Below are 19,397 nucleotides of genomic sequence, written 5' to 3' on the forward strand. Positions count from 1 at the left end.
CATCCAAACCAAAACCATCGTTTCCACCAACAAAAGCCTTCAAAGCCGTCCTCTGGAGGTCATGACATCAGGTACTTCTGCAGACTCATGGGTCCAAGCTGAAAGGCTGAGGGGACGGGATCTTCTCAGCTTTGGAACAGCCAACCAGCTCAGAGAGAACAACAAATAAACCAAACATGTGTCTGTAGGCAGGCTGGTGCTCTGGTTGGGAAGATCCTCTGGCCTCTTTGATGCCATTCATGAATCAAGAATAATAGAGTCTGCTGCCTTTAAAGTCCTGAAATAGCCTCATGAAGACCATCCACCTTGTGTCTCCATCCTGCATTGAAGGTCTAAATGTTCCTGTGGAACTGTAAAAGGATTTTAAAGGTAATCTTAATTCATCTGATCTCCATTTTCACCAAATTCCCCACAACATAAACCCATTTACAGCCAGGAGAACAAACTCCTGCTTTCCTCATGCAAACACTGATGAGAGCAAATTATTCCTGTTTTTCTGGTGTAAACCTTCAGATTTGTTCTGTTTTTCTGCCTCTCAGTCTGTCTGAGCTGCTGCCCACACACTCTCTGCTGCATCAACCCGCGGCCGTCCAACCAGCGCCAAGCTCCAGGCAACAAACGCGCCGCACACATTCACCAGCAGCCATGGGGATGAGCGTGATGGAGGTGAAGAGGTGACGCACATTCATGTTGATCGCTCCGAGGCTGAGGTGGGAAGGCTGCGATGGACGCCGACCCACTCAGACACTCAGACAGACACAGCTACCCACAGCAGCCATGAGAAGTGAAATTAATGCCGGTCCGACAGTCATGCATCAACAGCCGTGGTCTGTGTGTCAACTGTGCTGCGAGGACACGACAGCATCACTGTGTGCAACGCGCTGAGGACCAAACGTCCCCGTCCATTAGATCCAAGGATGGGACCCGCTAAAAGTTTGTGTCCCCGGAAAAATGGCCAGAGTGGATCTGACGGTCCGTAGAGCGCTGAAGACGGGTCTGTGTGTGTGTGTGTGTGTGTGTGTGTGTGTGTGTGTGTGTGTGTGTGTGTGTGTGTGTGTGTGTGTGTGTGTGTGTGTGTGTGTGTGTGTGTGATGTTTCTGGGTCATCAGAACCTGAACCACCCAAATATCTGAGGACACTCTTTAGGACCATGATGCTATTTGTGAATTATCAGCACATTTATAAATTATCAGCACATTTATAAATTATCAGACATTTATAAGTTATTTACATGTACTATGGGGACATTTAAACATTAGTGTATCTTGAGGACATTTCCAGATTAGCAGGACACTTCTAAACATAAAAATGATCTTATGGTGCTCAGAAAACTTTACCTTTATAATGTAATTTATGGATTGTGAAGAAAATTTTGTATTATATTGGCATTTCCAAATTCTTAATACTGTTTTTCATCTCCATTATGGTACAGAATACATATTATTTGGACAGTTTTGAAAACTAATAAAATGTCAAAATTATTAAGATACTTCTATGCTGTGGAAACAATTTTAATAGCAATAATATAGATGGACATTTTAGGATGATTCAAGTTTATGAGGACAATTTGGGACTAAGAGAAACCTTCCAGATTTTGGTGACATTTCCGCATTAGGAGGACATTTTAGGCATTTCTGTATTATGAGAACATTTCCAAATGCTCCAACCCTTTCATCATTATGGTTACATTTGTAGATTAAGAAGACATTTCTAAAGTATTACAATTTTCTGTCATTATAACTTTTTAGGATTTTGAAATTTCAAGGATTTTCTTAAATAAAATGATTAGTAATTTGTTGACATTTCCATAATAAGGACATTTTTAAGCATCTGACAGCATTTTAATGACATTTTTTAGATTGCTGTCCAATTCTGGACATTTGTCTTAATTCTAAGACAAACCATCTATTAGGACGCATTTTAATGACATTTATTGAAAATGAGAGCAATTTCTACTATAGAGTTTCTTTTAGAACAATGATGATATTAAAACATGAATTGTGAAGGAATTTAGCTATAAATTCTCTGTATTATCTTAGTATTCTGGTATTATGGAGGAGAATCTTTAAAATTATGTTTTCTGGATTTTAATAAAAACAAACGTTATGGTAATATTTCAGAATAAACATTTTTAATCAGGAGGATTTTTCAAATTCTGAGGATATCTTGTAGTTATATTTTAACCTTTTTGGAAAAATAATTCCGAATAATGATGAATTTTTAATTTTAGAGACATTTTATAGTTTTATGTGAAATTTAACATGAAATAATTTATAGATTATGAGGAAATTTCGGCACTATGAAAACTTTCCTGTTATGTTTTTGAATTTGGAAACTGCTGTGATCAACGTTTTCTCAGTAGGGTTTAAAATTAACTATACAGATCAAATAGAACAAGAGTAAAATATGGAAACTTTGCATGATGAACACACATTTCCCTCCGAGGTACTGTTAAAAGCCCCAGAGATGAAGTTAAAATGACTGAGAAGCTCTTCCAGGGACTTGGGCTGTGGGATTCCTTCAGTTTGGTGGGGACATTTCTGGATTATGAGGACATTTCTGGATTATGAGGACATTTCTGGATTATGAAGACGTTTGTAGGTTTGTTTCTGTGACAGAGTCCTACCTTGAGCAGATCTTTAGGGAAGTCTTTTCCATCATTGAGTCCCTCCAGGTTGGAGATGAACTGACTGCAGGACATCCTCTTCCCCACATTCTGCACAGAGAAAGTTGTGTTTGCATCACTTCAGCAGTCGCCAGATTGTGGTTAATTTCTTGCAGACCTCTCTGAGTATTCAGCATTCACAGTGAAATGTCAGGGTTTACTGCAGTGGTTCTCTAATAGTGAGATGCACCAGCTGGGGGTGGGGATGTTAAATGCGTGAAAGAATGAAGGTGGTGGTGATGGGGGTCAAGAGCAGCCTCGCCTTTTTTGTCCAGGAAATCAGGTGCAGCTGTTCAATTCAATTTTATTTATATAGCACCAATTCATGAAACATGTCATCTCAATGCACTTTCCAAAGTCAAATTCAATCAGATGTTGTAGTTTAAAAGGTTTGAGGAGACCTTATAGATAAATGATGCTAAATGGGGCAACAGCACCATCTGCTGTTTGGTCTGGAACTGCAGTCAGTAGTATGAGTACCAAGGGATTCTGGGTAATCCTCAGAGCAATGGCTTCACTGCACTGAGGGAAGATAGCTATGATATTATTCGTCTATGGACAAATATTAATTAACTCCCGAAAAACTATAAAGCTTAATGTAACTGATGTTTTCTTTAGCATTAATGGGTTAATATTATTTTCAGCTCGTCTATTTTAGCTCGTCTGTATTTTATTGTTGATGAATGTGATGACTAGCTAAACATCTTTTGTTTTACCTTTAGCGATGTGTCAGGCTAAAAACATTTTATAATATTAATATTAGTTTATAAAATGTGGCAATGTTGAAAATTTGCAGTATGTATTTAACTGTTATACAAAGCAAAGGGATTCTGGGTAATCTTCAGACAGATGGCTTCAATGCATTAAGAGCGAAAACACTAAAAGTTAAATTTTTTAGCCATTTTGTTGGGCCTGAAATGTTTGGTTCTTAAAAGAGGAGCCAACAGAAAGCATGTGAGAACCGCTGGTTTACAGGAACAGCACCTCTGCTCTCGCTCAGAGAAAAACGCTCAGACCAGCTGCTCTCTGTGGCGCCTGTGGCCGCTGCCATGGCGATGTGACTCACTTCCTTAAACAACATGAATTATCTGAGGCGAAGCTTTGCTACAGACGCTGGCTTCATCACAATCATGTTTTCAGTTTGTTCTTCCTAAAACGTCTCATATGAGAAATATTACAAGTGCCTTTCCATAAATGCTGATAGAATTTGTCAGAACTTGTAATATTCCTGAAATATTTAATAATGTTTGTATGGAATAATGTAGAAATGGTTATTAATTAAACAAACATTTATAAAACATTTAACAATTTAGTCTGCCTTTAAAGATTTTTAACAGATTGTTTTGAGGAAACATTAATGGAGCTTCTACCAATTTAAAGGAACCTGATGCGGAACAAGACAAAATGATCCAACTGACTTCATTTGGCCAAATATGGAGTTCCTGTTAAGAAGGAAGTCATGTGACCACATCACTAAACTCAAGGAGTGAATAAGAACTAAGACTCACATTTCCATGAAGGTCTGTGTTGAGCAGCATGACGGCGCAGGTCAGGGTGTGGACGCTGTCTGAGAGACAGGAAGAGACAGGTGAGCTACATCTAGGCAAAACACAGGTGAGAATAGACAGGTAAGCGACAGACAGGTAAACTACCTTCAGTAGACAGACTCTCAGGATTACACTGTCGGTATCTCCTGGAGAAATGAGCGAGGACTCTCTCTCTCTCTTGAGTTTCTCCCATCAGAGCAAACTGGGTCAGAAACATCCTGAAGAAGAATCATAATTTAACACCACAGATCAATCACAGACACCGGATCAGAGCCTAAAAACCTTTGTTTGGGATGTTAGACACTGGGGGTGAATGCAAACCATGCACTGGTTCAATAATACTGATTCAGTAGTTACTAGTTCAATAGTACTGGTTCAATAATACTGATTCAGTAGTCACTAGTTCAATAGTACTGGTTCAATCGTACTGATTCAGTAGTCACTAGTTCAATAGTACTGGTTCAATAATACTGATTCAGTAGTCACTAGTTCAATAATACTGGTTCAATAATACTGATTCAGTAGTCACTAGTTCAATAGTACTGGTTCAATAATACTGGTTCAGTAGTCACTAGTTCAATAGTACTGGTTCAATAATACTGATTCAGTAGTACTGGTTCAGTAGTACTGGTTCAATAATACTGATTCAGTAGTCACTAGTTCAATAGTACTGGTTCAATAATACTGATTCAGTAGTCACTAGTTCAATAGTACTGGTTCAATAATACTGATTCAGTAGTACTGGTTCAGTAGTACTGGTTCAATAATACTGGTTCAGTAGTCACTAGTTCAATAGTACTGGTTCAATAATAATGATTCAGTAGTCACTAGTTTAATAGTACTGGTTCAATAATACTGATTCAGTAGTCACTAGTTCAATAGTACTGGTTCAATAATACTGATTCAGTAGTCACTAGTTCAATAATACTGGTTCAATAATACTGATTCAGTAGTCACTAGTTCAATAGTACTGGTTCAATAATACTGATTCAGTAGTCACTAGTTCAATAGTACTGGTTCAATAATACTGATTCAGTAGTACTGGTTCAGTAGTACTGGTTCAATAATACTGATTCAGTAGTCACTAGTTCAATAGTACTGGTTCAATAATACTGGTTCAGTAGTCACTAGTTCAATAATACTGGTTCAATAATACTGATTCAGTAGTACTGGTTCAATAATACTGATTCAGTAGTCACTTGTTTAATAATTCAGTTGTTCAGTGATTCATCGCTACAGTAGTTCAATGGGTTAGTGTCCTGTGGTTCAGTGAGTCAGTTGTTCACAGGTTCACTGTTCAGTGAGTCAGTTTATTTGTTCAGAGCTTCAATGTTCACTGCTTCAATGGTTCAGTGAGTCAATGGTTAACTGGTTCAGTGAGTCAATGGCTAACTGGTTCACTGAGCCAGTGGTTCACTGGTTCACAGCAGCTAGCCTCGTCAACATAAAAGGTAGGATTTCTGAGATAATCAGTTTCAGGGTAAGTTCTAATTTACAAACTAAAGATGAGGAGAGATACAGAGACGGAAGATGAACTGTTCATTAATAAACTCTAGAGCAGGGATCAATTCTGGTCCTGGAGGTCCGTTGTCCTACAGACTTGTCTCTGGTCCAGCACACCTGAGTCAAATGATCCGGTGATCAGCAGGACTCTGGAGAACCTGACAGCATGCTGAGATCATTCAGCCGTTTGACTCAGGTGTGCTGGACCTGAAGACCTCTGCTGTAGAACCTAAAACCCTGCTGTAGAACCTAAAACCCTGCTGTAGAACCTGTGTGATCAGCCACCGGGTCCGGTACCTGAGTCAGAACTGACCTTAGTGCCTGGTCGAGGTTCATACCGCTGAAGTTAAAACAGTCGAGATATTCCTGCGCCACCATCTGGCTGAAGTCGTTACTGCAGAATAAAAACAGAGCAGTTATTTCCTCACAGACGTTCTCCGACGATAAACGCGGAGAACGTGTGAAGGCAGGTGACCCAGGTGAGTTCTGGACGCCACAAACTGACTTCTTGCTCAGGTGCCGAGCCACGTCTGACTTCCTGAAGCCGTCCAGGTTGTAGAGGCGCTTGGCGAGGCGCTTGGCGGCCTGCAGGTCCGGTTTCAGGCCGTTGGTCAGAACCTCGGCGCTGCCGGCCGGCGCCAGACGTTCTGCGACGTCGGGCTGCGGGTCAGGAGGCCGGTTCCCAGGACGCTCCCTGAGAACACACAGACCCGCTGAGTCTTTATCTGACAGAGTTCTGGTCCTGTTCTGGTCCCTGAACAGAACCTCAGGGTGTTTCTGACCCGTCATCTGGTGCCGACCCAGTTTCCTCTGCAGCAGACGGACGACGTTTAACGGGTTCTGGGTTCTGAAAGGCCGACCCGACCCATTCAGCACGTCACACATCTGAATCTAATCCGGTTCTGTTTAGGAACCGGACCAGCGGGACCTCTCTAGAACCGGGTCAGATGTTGAGCTAGAACAGAGGTTCTCTGTGACCCGTTAAACATCCTGTGGTTCTGTCCAAACGGGTCCGTTAGCAGGTCCACATGCAGCTGTTTTAAAAAGATGAAACCATTCAACGACAAAAGCTGTAATTTACTGTAAAAGAGGTCCAACCGGGTCAGAACCTAACTGGACAAACACTGTGATGGAGGGCTGCATTCACCGACCCAAACCCGGTTCTGATGGTTTGGGTCGGACCACAGAGGGAAGGAAAGCCCATCATGCCAGATGGAGAAGGTTCTGATCCGACCCAAAATGGTTCTGCTGCTTTTATTGGTAAAATGCATCTAGTTCTGCAGTGCAGTCAGAACCATGTTTGGGTTTGTGGTGAACAGGATCAGCCCAGATTGGTTTATCAGAACCTCTGCGGATCAATCAGGCAGAACCGGCCCAATCAGAACCGGCCCACATCACCACGGTAACATCAGTCTGAAAACTTCTAACATTTAAATATAATAAAAGTTTCAGTTCCCATTCTGACTGTTTCTATCCCCAGAACCAGAACCTGTTCCCAGAACCAGAACCTGCTCCCAGAACCAGAACCTGTCCCCAGAACCTGCTCCCAGAACCAGAACCTGCTCCCAGAACCTGCACCCAGAACCACAACCTGCTCCCAGAACCAGAACCTGCTCCCAGAACCTGCTCCCAGAACCAGAACCTGCTCCCAGAACCTGCTCCCAGAACCAGAACCTGTCCCCAGAACCTGCTCCCAGAACCAGAACCTGCTCCCAGAACCTGCACCCAGAACCACAACCTGCTCCCAGAACCAGAACCTGCTCCCAGAACCTGCTCCCAGAACCAGAACCTGCTCCCAGAACCTGCTCCCAGAACCTGCAGCAGCAAACAGAAACCAGCGTTATGACGGAGTATACTGAGCTCAGCCTTCCAGAACACACCCGGTTCCTAAAGAGTCCATCCCTGCAGCGTTGCAAACCTCCTCAGAACTTCATCAGGTGCCGGACCTTCTTCCTGACATTTCAGGACCGGTAACCAGAACCGGGCTTGATCAGAACCGGGCTCAGCGCAGCGATCTGCTGCCTCCATGGGCCGCTCCTCCCGGGCTGTGAGCAGAACTTCCTGCTGCGGCGCTGAATCAAAGTCAGAAAGTGGGAAGTGGTTCTGCCACAGCGTGGACCGGACCCACTTCCTGTACTGAAGTCCAGCTTCCCCTCACTGGGTCGCTGCGGTCAGCAGAACCGCTGCGTCACCATGGCAACCGCTCTCTGAACACCAAACGTCTCCTGGAATATGTCACTTCTCCTCAGAAACACGATTTACTGAGACGGCCCGACCCGACCCGACCCGGCCCGACCCGACCCGACCCGGAGGAGGTTCTGCAGAACACGGCTGCATCAGGGGAAAACGGACCTTCACTCTCAGCAGACGCGTTTCCTGGAGGGGAACAGGAGGAACGTAAACCCGGATGTTTCTGTCTGCGGGTCGGCCAGCGGAACCAGAAATAACCAACAGAACCAGAAATAACCAACGGAACCAGAAATAACCGGCGGAACCAGAAATAACCAGCGGAACAATAAATAACCAGCGGAACAATAAATAACCAACAGAACCAGAAATAACCAACAGAACCAGAAATAACCAACAGAACCATAAATAACCAGCAGAACCAGAAATAACCAACAGAACCAGAAATAACCAGCAGAACCATAAATAACCAACAGAACCATAAATAACCAGCAGAACCAGAAATAACCAACGGAACCATAAATAACCAGCAAAACCATAAATGACCAACAGAACCAGAAATAACCAACAGAACCAGAAATAACCAGCAGAACCATAAATAACCAACGGAACCATAAATAACCAGCAAAACCATAAATAACCAACAGAACCAGAAATAACCAACAGAACCAGAAATAACCAGCAGAACAAGAAATAACCAACAGAACCAGAAATAACCAACAGAACCAGAAATAACCAGCGGAACAAGAAATAACCAGCGGAACCAGAAATAACCAGCAGAACCATAAATAACCAACAGAACCAGAAAAAAACAACAGAACCATAAATAACCAGCGGAACCAGAAATAACCAACAGAACCAGAAATAACCAGCAGAACAAGAAATAACCAACAGAACCAGAAATAACCAACAGAACCAGAAAAAAACAACAGAACCATAAATAACCAGCGGAACCAGAAATAACCAACAGAACCAGAAAAAACCAACAGAACCATAAATAACCAGCAGAACCAGAAATAACCAACAGAACCATAAATAACCAGCAGAACAAGAAATAACCAACAGAACCAGAAATAACCAACAGAACCAGAAATAACCAGCGGAACAAGAAATAACCAGCGGAACCAAAAATAACCAGCAGAACCATAAATAACCAGCAGAACCATAAATAACCAACAGAACCATAAATAACCAGCAGAACCATAAATAACCAACAGAACCAAAAATAACCAACAGAACCAGAAATAACCAACAGAACCAGAAATAACCAGCGGAACAAGAAATAACCAGCGGAACCAGAAATAACCAGCGGAACCATAAATAACCAGCAGAACCATAAATAACCAACAGAACCAGAAATAACCAACAGAACCAGAAATAACCAACAGAACCAGAAATAACCAGCAGAACCATAAATAACCAGCAGAACCATAAATAACCAACAGAACCATAAATAACCAGCAGAACCATAAATAACCAACAGAACCAAAAATAACCAACAGAACCAGAAATAACCAACAGAACCAGAAATAACCAGCGGAACAAGAAATAACCAACAGAACCAGAAATATAGCCTCGTGAGACCATCCTGATCTCGCGAGCTTTCAAGGTTTCACCCGCAGATCAGTCTGGCTACTCTCCGTTGAAGAAAATTTGGAGCCGTTCACCAAACGAACGTCCAATCAGCGTTGGCTTTGAGGCGGGTTGAGGTGTGACGCAACGAGAAGCGCGTCAGTTCAGTCTAAACAACATGGCGGCTTCAGCCGATGAAACTAGCATTAGCGTGGCTATCGAGCAAGTTTTATCAGAATTAGAGAGTATTTCTTTGCTGAGCTAACGAGCCTTTACCTGCAGCAGCAAGAGTAGCTTGGCTTGTGGTTGTGTTTTCGTCGTCGCTCGTAACAGAGCGAGGACGAATCTGATTGGTTCATTTGGCCCGTCTATCACCAACATAGGCCAATCAGCTAACCAGTATTTTTGCCCCTTCCCAAAATTACTTCAACGGAAGGTTTCCAGATGGATATGCGGAGCAAATCTATCTGGCGGCGTCAGGTTACCAGAAATAACCAACAGAACCAGAAACGCTGTAATAACGGCGGCAGGAAGCTCCGCTGCTTATTTACAGTCGGCTTCTTTCTGCAGAGCCGGCTTCCAGCCACCGAGCTGCAGGATTCTGGGGTGATCCGGTTTGTGTGTGACCCGGTTTGGGGGCGACCCGGTTTGGGGGCGACCCGGTTTGGGGGCGACCCGGTTTGGGGGCGACCCGGTTTGGGGGTGACCCGGTTTTGGGGGCGACCCGGTTTGGGGGCGACCCGGTCTGGGGGTGACCCGGTTTGGGGGTGACCCGGTTTGGGGGCGACCCGGTTTGGGGGCGACCCGGCCCGCTTGCAGATGTCAGACGTAGCGAGCCAGAGGTGAACCCATCTGAGCTTCTCCTTCAGTTTACTAAATAGATCCCAGAGTGGACCGGGCCCTGAGGCCAGGAGGGAAACCAGAACCAGAACCTCAGATCCCGGCCAGAACCAGAACCAGCGCTGACTAAAGGAGCTGAAGCTCCAGCAGCAGGAAGTCCGTCTGCAGGTCCAGAAGTTCTAACAGGACATGGAGAGCAGAGCTGCACCACATCAGTGCCACCAGCAGGGGGAGCCCACGCTGCCAGCAGCAGGACAACCATCTGCAGATGAAGCAGACCGGCAGGCTGAGACGCCAGAGAGCACAGGAAGTGGAGATGAAGCAGTCAGCGGTTCTTCTCCAGGGCGTGCCGGTCCAACTGGACCACAACAGAACCGCCGCCTCGCGCTGACTCACTGCAGCAACCAGAACATTCCAGACTCCCACGTTCTCCTCACACGCTCCTCAGGTTCTGGAGAACATCCAGCAGCTGGACCAGAGACCGCTGGACGGTGTGGACCACAGGAGGTCTGCTGAGGACATCTGTGGAGGGAGGAGGAGGAGGAGGAAGAGGAGGAGGAAGAGGAGGAGGAGGAAGAGGAGGAGGAGGAGGAGGAGGAGGAGGAGGAGGAGGAGGAGGAGGACATGGTGTGATGGAGGCAGGAGGAGGAGGAGGCAGGAGGAGGAGGCAGGAGGAGGAGGAGGAGGAGGAGGAGAACTGGGTGAGATGGAGGCAGGAGGAGGAGGAGGCAGGAGGAGGAGGCAGGAGGAGGAGGAGGAGGAGGAGGAGGAGGAGAACTGGGTGAGATGGAGGCAGGAGGAGGTCTGCTCTGGAGACCTGAGAGAGGAGCAGCTGAAGGTGACCAGGAGACCAGGAGACCACAGGAATCCTTCTTCCAGTTCTGCTCCTCCAACCATCGTCCCAAAGCTCTGGAGACCCTGGTGTGGTCTGCAGGAACCATGGAGGAGGACTTTGGACCCAACATGGCGTCCCAGCGGTCCTGTGTGGACCGTGAGACAGAACCACCAGGTTCTGATGATGAAGATCTGGGCTGGAGATGTTGGGCAGCTCCACTCTCCTCCTGTCTGATCCACCTAGAAAATGTTCTTCAGAACATCCTGGAGGAACCTGTCCTCCAGAACCTCTCTAACTGGGTTCTGGACCATCAGACTCCAACAGGCCCCTCGGTCCCGGTCCAACAGAACATCTTAGGGATGTGAGGAAGAGGAAGATCTCCTCGTGGATGTTCAGCTGATGATCTGCAGCAGCTGCCATCACATTTTGGACCAGAACCTCTGAGGCGTGGTTCAGACACCTGGCCGGAACCAGAGTAGATGAAACCCAAACCCTGGTTCTGATCCACCGCACCAGAACCTCCTCACCGACCCGGTCAATGTTCTGTGGAGCATCAGAGCTCCCATTGGCTGACGGTGAGGCGGACCACTCACCTGTACACGGCTGGGTAGGGGGAGGCGTACTGGTACCTGTCCTCCAGAGCCCCGCCCCCCCAGCACAGCAGGTAGCTCGCCATGACGACCAGGCCCCGCCCACAATCCCAGCCCGCCGCTTGATGTCAGGGGCTGAACGCGGCGGCCAATCAAACGACATCGACGCCTCTGAGGCGGGAGGCGTGGCTGAGCGGAGAAGGTCCTGGTGTTAGCATGATGACATCATCTCCTCTTCATCTCCTCTTCGTCTCCTCTTCGTCTCCTTCGCTGCTCCCGGCCTAAAAGCCTCCAAAGCGCCGTGGAGCCTCGGCCGTCTCCCAGTCGGAGCCTCTGGTCTGGTTTCCCTCCTCTGAGGGGACGGAGGTATGTGCTTCCTCCCCCGGCTGACCCGGGACGCTCCTCCTCCTCCTCCTCCTCCTCCTCCTCCTCCTCCCTGCCCCCTCTGTCCTCTCCTTTCCCTCTTCCTCTCTTTGTCTCATCTTACCTTCCTGGAAGTTTCTATCTGCAGCTCACTGGACTTCACTGCGTCTCCTTCAGTTTGCTAAAAATAGATCCCAGAGCGGACCGGGCCCTGAGGCCAGGAGGGAAACCAGAACCAGAACCAGAACCAGAACCAGAACCCAGCTGTGCTGCACAGATCCTCTCCTCTGAGGATGTTTAGTCTGGTTCTGATTGGTCCGTTTGTGACGTTCAGACCTCAGAGCCGAGCGGCTGGAGAAGCTCACATGGTGAAATCATGACGTTTATAAATCTAGAAGCTCCACGCCTAAACAGAGAAAGGGGTCAGAGGTCAGCGGAGCCGCAGAGCAGATGGTGGAGATCCACATGAATGAGGAGGAGGAGGAGGAAGAGGAGGAGGAGGTCTTCCTCTGCGAGGCGCTGTCTGGATGAAGCCATGAGGAATTTCCCTCCAGACGCTGAGGACCTGCATGTGTGTGTGTGTGTGTGTGAGTGTGTGTGTGTGTGTGTGTGTGTGTGTGTGTGTGTGTGTGTGAGTGTGTGTGTGTGTGTGTGTGTGTGTGTGTGTGTGTGTGTGTGTGTGTGTGTGTGTGTGTGTGTGTGAGTGTGTGTGTGTGTGTCTGCAGGGACTGAGCTGCAGTTTCAGACGTTTTTAAGAGCTTCAAAGACTAAATCTGGATTGAATTTATTCACATTCCCAGGAAACCAGAGCTGGGTGTGTTGCTGTACTAGCAGCTGAGGGAGAACCTTCCTGGCTGGTTCTACTGCTGAAGGACTTTCTGTGCTCCTCACTGTTATTCTGGGCTAGGCCTAGCTTCAGGACTTTAGGTCAGGGCCGTTTATAAATGTATAAATATAAACATATTTATGCTGTTTATAAATGTATAAATATAAACATATTTATGCTGTTTATAAATGTATAAATATAAACATATTTATGCTGTTTATAAATGTATAAATATAAACTTTAAAGTGACGTAAGGCTCAGCCTGCAGCAGCAGCAGCTGTTGTTGTTTGGGTGGGATCCTGTTTTTCATTTCCAGGCCTGAATTCCTGCGCTGCGGCTCCGACCCGTTTCCTTCTGCAGACAATAAAGCTCGGCGGTGTTTGGACCGGAGTTCTGTGGGTCCACGCCCAGCGGAGCAGCGGAACCAGGCCAGGAGGAAGGCGGAGAACCTGAACCCTCCCTGCAGCTCTGGTTCCTCGACGGCCTGAATGTGGTGAAGAGCCGCAGGAAGGAGGAAGCAGGAAGCAGGAAGCAGGAAGGAGGAAGGAGGAAGCAGGAAGCAGGAAGCAGGAAGCAGGAAGGAGGAAGGAGGAAGCCTCAACACGCAGCTGGAAACGATCGCTGGGTTCCTGAGAAGTTCCTGCAGAACCTCATCACTGACTTTCATGGAGAGTGCAGAACCACACAGTCCATGAGATCCATGAGAACATTTAGGGAGACTAACGAGTTCTAACGAGTTATAACCAATTATAACAAGAAGCTTCTGTCAGCATCATTCATTAATATTTAGCCATAAACTGAATAAATATATTAGATCTAATCACAAGATAATGAAGAAAGACTAAAAATGGATGGATGGATGAAGGATGGATGGATGCTGAATGGATGGATGAATGGATGGATGGATGAAGGATGGATGGTGGATGGATGAATGGATGGATGGATGAAGGATGGATGGATGGTGGATGGATGGATGGATGAAGGATGGATGGATGGATGAAGGATGGATGGATGAAGGATGGATGGGTGGATGGATGAATGATGGATAGATTGATGAAGTATGGGTGGATGAAGGATGGATGGATGGTGGATGAAGGATGGATGGATGGATGGTGGATGAAGGATGGATGGATGGATGAAGGATGGATGGATGAATGGATGGATGAAGGATGGATGGATGAAGGATGGATGGATGGTGGATGAAGGATGGATGGATGGATGGTGGATGAAGGATGGATGGATGGATGAAGGATGGATGGATGAATGGATGGATGAAGGATGGATGGATGGATGAAGGATGGATGGATGGATGAAGGATGGATGGATGAAGGATGGATAGATGGATGAAGGATGGATGAATGACAGGATTAATGGATGGATGAAGGATGGATGAATGGATGGATGATGGGTGGATGAAGGATGGATGGATGATGAATGAATGGATGATGGGTGGATGGATGAAGGATGGATGAATGGTTGGATGATGGATGGATGAATGGATGAAGGGTGGATGAATGGATGAATGAAGGGTGGATGGAGGTTGGATGAATGGATGGATGACGGATGAAGGTTGGATGATGGATGGATGAATGGATGAAGGGTGGATGAATGGATGAATGAAGGGTGGATGGAGGTTGGATGAATGGATGGATGAATGAATGAAGGGTGGATGAGGTTAGATGATCGATGGATGGATGAATGGATAGAGGCTGGATGATCAAAGGATGGATGAATGGATGGATGAATGGATGAAGGATGGATGTAGGTTGGATGATCAATGGATGGATGAATGGATGGATGAATGGATAAAGGATGGATGGAGGTTGGATGATCAATGAATGGATGGATGAATGGATGGATGGGTGGATGAAGGATGGATGAATGGATGAATGGGTGGATGAAGGATGGATGGATGAATGGATGAATGGGTGGATGAAGGATGGAAGGATGATGGATGGATGAAGGATGGATGGAGGTTGGATGATCAATGGATGGATGGATGAATGGATGGATAAATGGATGAATGGGTGGATAAATGGATGAATGGGTGGATGAAGGATGGATGGATGGATGATGGAAGGATGATGGATGGATGAAGGATGGATGGCGGTTGGATGATAAATGGATGGATAAATGGACGGAGGTTGGATGATAAATGGATGGATGAATGGACGAATGGACGGATGAATGGATGAATGGGTGGATGAAGGATGGATGGATGATGGATGTAAGGATGATGGATGGATGTAAGGATGATGGATGGATGAAAGATGGATGGAGGTTGGATGATAAATGGATGCATGAATGGACGAATGGACGGATGAATGGATGAATGAATGGGTGGATGAAGGATGGATGGATGATGGATGAAAGGATGAATCAGCATATTTTCCTTTGATCCTTCAGAGATGCCTGTGATCGCCATGGTAACAGACTCCAGGTGTGTCTGACAGCAGAACTCTAAACCTTTACATCTTTATTTATTAGCTTCTATACTGTGATGATAATAATAATAATAATAATAATAATAATAATAATAATAATAATAATAATAATAATAATAAAGTTGCTGTTTGTCTGAATTACTGTTTTTCATGGTCGGTTCTGATAAAAGGCAGCAGAACTTTTATGGGGTTCTGCAGGTTCTGGTTCAGTCCACAGCAGAAATACTGTCAGAACAGAACGTTCTGTTTGGGCTCAGAATTTTCTAAAGCTGAGCCCAAACAGAACCAACAGGACTGTGCTGCCACCCTGTGGCCACCAGTGATACTGCAGCAGGTTCTGGTTTAGGGTCCAGAAACGTTCAGACAATGCTCACAGGTCCTGTTGCTGAGGACAAACAGAACCGAGCCCAGCCCAGAACAGAAACAGAACCGAGCCCAGCCCAGAACAGAAACAGAACCGAGCCCAGCCCAGAACCGAAACAGAGCCGAGCCGAGCCCAGAACCGAAACAGAGCCGAGCCCAGCAGAGAACAGAAACAGAACCGAGCCCAGCCCAGAACCGAAACAGAACCCAGCCCAGAGCAGAACAGAAACAGAACCCAGCCCAGCCCAGAACATAACCCAGCAGAGAAGACAAGCCTGCAGGCCCTCAGAACCAGCAGGTCCGGTCTGAATGAGAGCAGGAAGCAGGTGGACGTTAGTCGGATCCGGGTCTCAAACAGAACCCAGTGGAACCTCACAGAACCATCGGGTCAGTTTCTCAGTTTCTCCTCGTGTCTGGATCAGAACCTTCGGGTCCGACTCACCTGCTGTGCAGCGCCGGCACCGAGCTCGCCTTTCGGAAACCGTCCGTGACGACGGGGCGCCGCCACGACTCCTTCTCGGACCGGGACCGGCCCGGGGGCCCGCAGTCGTCCCGGGACCCCTGGCGGGGCCCGGCCCCCGCGGCGCCGAGGGCCGTCTCGGACCGGGTCGTCTCGGGCCGGCCGCAGGAGTCGGACCGGGCCAGCGGCGCGAAGCTGAGCTCCAGGATCTGCTTGGCGCTCTCGCAGATCTGGCTCTGAGGAGAGAGACGGTCACGGTCAGCGCCGGGTCAGCGCCGGGTCAGCGCCGGGTCAGCGCCGGGTCAGCGCCGGGTCCGGGGGGCGGGCGGCACCGGCGGGTCGGGCCCTACCTGGATCTCCGGGGTGAGGGTGGGCAGATCAAAGGTGAAGACGGAGGTGGAGCCGGAGGTGAGCAGGTCCACGCTGTCCAGGCTGCTGTAGGACGTCCCCTTGGCCCGGTGAGACTCCATGATGCTCTCAAAGTGCCGGCTGAACGAGTCCAGCTGGCTCTCAGACGGCCGCCGCGGCCCGCCCACCGGTACCGGAGACTTCAGCCCGCCGTGGGCCGGGTCCAAGGTTCTGGTGGAGGAGAACACGCCACACTTTATGGGTCAGAACAGACAGGTTCTGGTTCGATGGGTCGGACCAGACCAAGTTTTACGACCCAACGGGTTCCGACTTTACAGGCTGGAACTGACAGGCTTTATGGTCCAGAGCCGACAGTATCAGGCTATACGGGTCAGAAACACAAGCTTTTTTTCAGGAATCCCACGGGATGGGAGTCAGCGTTAGTGAAGATGACGGATCGCATCAGTACGGGTATAAAAATTGAAAGGGTGGATCAGAGCAAGGGGGAAAAGCAAGAGGAGGGACAGGAGAGAGGAGGAGGAGAGGAGGAGGGGAGCAGAGGTGGAGGAGGAGCAGGAGGAGCATGCAGCAGCAGCAGAAGTAGGAGGCAGGAGGCGCAGCAGAGCAGCAGCTAGCAGTGTAGGACAGGAGGAGCAGCAGCAGCAGCGTCACGCAGAGCAGGAGCAGCAGCAGCAGCAGCAGAGGAGGCAGCAGCAGCAGAGGAGGAGGAGAGCCGGAGGAGGAGCAGCAGCAGCAGCAGCAAGGCGGAGCAGGAGTGAGCAGAAGCAGGAGGACGAGAGGAGCAGGAGCAGGAGCAGCAGCAGCAGGAGCAGGAGGAGAAGGAGGAGGACAGGAGGAGCAGGAGGAGCACGAGGAGGAGCAGCAGCAGCAGCAGCAGCAGGAGGAGGAGGCAGCAGCAGCAGCAGGAGGAGGAGCAGCAGCAGCAGGAGGAGGAGCAGGAGGAGGAGGAGCAGCAGCAGCAGCAGCAGGAGGAGCAGGAGGAGCACGAGGAGCAGGAGGACGAGGAGGAGCAGGAGCAGGAGCAGCAGCAGCAGGAGCAGGAGGAGAAGGAGGAGGACAGGAGGAGCAGGAGGAGCACGAGGAGGAGGAGCAGCAGCAGCAGCAGAGGAGAGGAGAGGAGGAGGAGGAGGAGGACGGGGAGGAGCAGGAGGAGCACGAGGGGGAGAGCAGGAGCACGAGGAGGAGGAGCAGGAGGAGGAGGAGAGGACGAGGAGGAGCAGGAGGAGCACGAGGAGGAGGAGGAGCAGCAGGAGCAGCAGCAGCAGCAGCAGCAGGAGGAGCAGCAGGAGCAGCACGAGGAGGAGCACGAGGAGCAGCAGCAGGAGGAGGACGAGGAGGAGCAGGAGGAGCACGAGGAGCAGCAGCAGGAGGAGGAGAGCAGCAGGAGGAGGAGCAGGAGGAGCACGAGGAGCAGGAGGAGCAGGAGGAGGAGGAGGAGGAGGACGAGGAGGAGGAGGAGGAGCACGAGGAGGAGGAGCAGGAGGAGGAGGAGGAGGGGGACGAGGAGGAGGAGGAGCACGAGAGAGGAGGGAGCATGAGCAGCAGCAGGAGGAGGAGCAGCGGCAGCAGGAGCAGCAGCAGCAGGAGGACGAGGAGGAGCAGGAGGAGCAGCAGCAGGAGGAGCAGGAGGAGGAGGAGGAGGAGGAGCAGCAGGAGGAGGAGGACGAGGAGCAGGAGGAGCACGAGGAGAAAAAGGAGGAGGAGGAGGAGGACGAGGAGGAGCAGGAGGAGCACGAGGAGCAGGAGGAGCACGAGGAGGAGGGAGGAGGAGGACGAGGAGGAGCAGGAAGAGCACGAGGAGGAGAAGAAGAAGGAGGAGGACGAGGAGGAGCACGAGGAGGAGGAGGAGCAGCAGGAGGAAGAGCAGGAGGAGCAGCAGCAGGACGAGGAGGAGGACGAGGAGGAGCAGGAGGAGCACGAGGAGGAGCAGCAGCAGCAGCAGCAGCAGGAGCACGAGGAGGAGGAGCAGGAGGAGGAGCAGGAGGAGGAGGAGGAGGAGGAGGACGAGGAGGAGGAGGAGCACGAGGAGGAGGAGGAGCAGGAGCAGCAGCAGGAGGAGGAGCAGCGGCAGGAGCAGCAGCAGCAGCAGCAGGAGGACGAGGAGGAGGACGAGGAGGAGCAGGAGGAGCAGCAGCAGGAGGAGCAGGAGGAGGAGGAGCAGCAGGAGGAGGAGGACGAGGAGGAGCAGGAGGAGCACGAGGAGAAAAGGAGGAGGAGGAGGAGGACGAGGAGGAGCAGGAGGAGCACGAGGAGCAGGAGGAGGAGGAGCAGGACGAGGAGTGAGCAGGAGGAGGAGGACGGGTAGGAGCAGGAGGAGCACGAGGAGGAGGAGGAGGACGAGGAGGAGCAGGAAGAGCACGAGGAGGAGAAGAAGAAGGAGCAGGACGAGGAGGAGCACGAGGAGGAGGAGGAGGAGCAGCAGGAGGAAGAGCAGGAGGAGCAGCAGCAGCAGGACGAGGAGGAGGAGGAGGACGAGGAGGAGCAGGAGGAGCACGAGTAGGAGGAGCAGCAGCAGCAGAAGGAGGAGCAGAGGAGCACGAGGAGGAGGAGCAGCAGCAGCAGGAGGAGCAGGAGGAGGAGCAGCAGCAGCAGGAGGAGGAGGACGAGGAGCAGAGGAGCACGAGGAGGAGGAGGAGCAGGAGGAGGAGGAGGACGAGGAGGACGGGGAGGAGCAGGAGGAGCACGAGGAGGAGGAGCAGTAGTAGCACGAGGAGGACGAGGAGCAGCAGCAGCATGAGTAGCAGGGAGGAGGAGGAGGACGAGGAGGATGAGCACGGAGAGAGCACGAGGATTAGCAGGAGGAGGAGCTAGGGGAGCATGATAGTCACGAGGG

General features: G+C 49.4%; 1 protein-coding gene across 4 annotated transcripts in view; it reads right to left on the bottom strand.

The window, feature by feature from the left end:
* psda (pleckstrin and Sec7 domain containing a) overlaps positions 1-19,397 on the bottom strand; it is a 45,929-nt gene that overhangs the window by 15,763 nt on the left and 10,769 nt on the right. For all 4 annotated transcript variants that reach the window (XM_036126169.1, XM_036126166.1, XM_036126167.1 and 1 more), the window contains 7 exons: positions 16,546-16,774; positions 16,178-16,431; positions 6,221-6,409; positions 6,029-6,109; positions 4,318-4,430; positions 4,174-4,232; positions 2,627-2,716 (listed from right to left, as the gene is read on the bottom strand). In XM_036126169.1, the coding sequence (XP_035982062.1) occupies positions 2,627-2,716; positions 4,174-4,232; positions 4,318-4,430; positions 6,029-6,109; positions 6,221-6,409; positions 16,178-16,431; positions 16,546-16,774 (1,015 nt within the window). The remainder of the gene's footprint in view (positions 1-2,626; positions 2,717-4,173; positions 4,233-4,317; positions 4,431-6,028; positions 6,110-6,220; positions 6,410-16,177; positions 16,432-16,545; positions 16,775-19,397) is intronic.

The sequence above is a fragment of the Fundulus heteroclitus genome, chromosome 22 (genome assembly GCF_011125445.2).
Source record: "Fundulus heteroclitus isolate FHET01 chromosome 22, MU-UCD_Fhet_4.1, whole genome shotgun sequence".
NCBI classification, from domain to species: Eukaryota; Metazoa; Chordata; class Actinopteri; order Cyprinodontiformes; family Fundulidae; genus Fundulus; species Fundulus heteroclitus.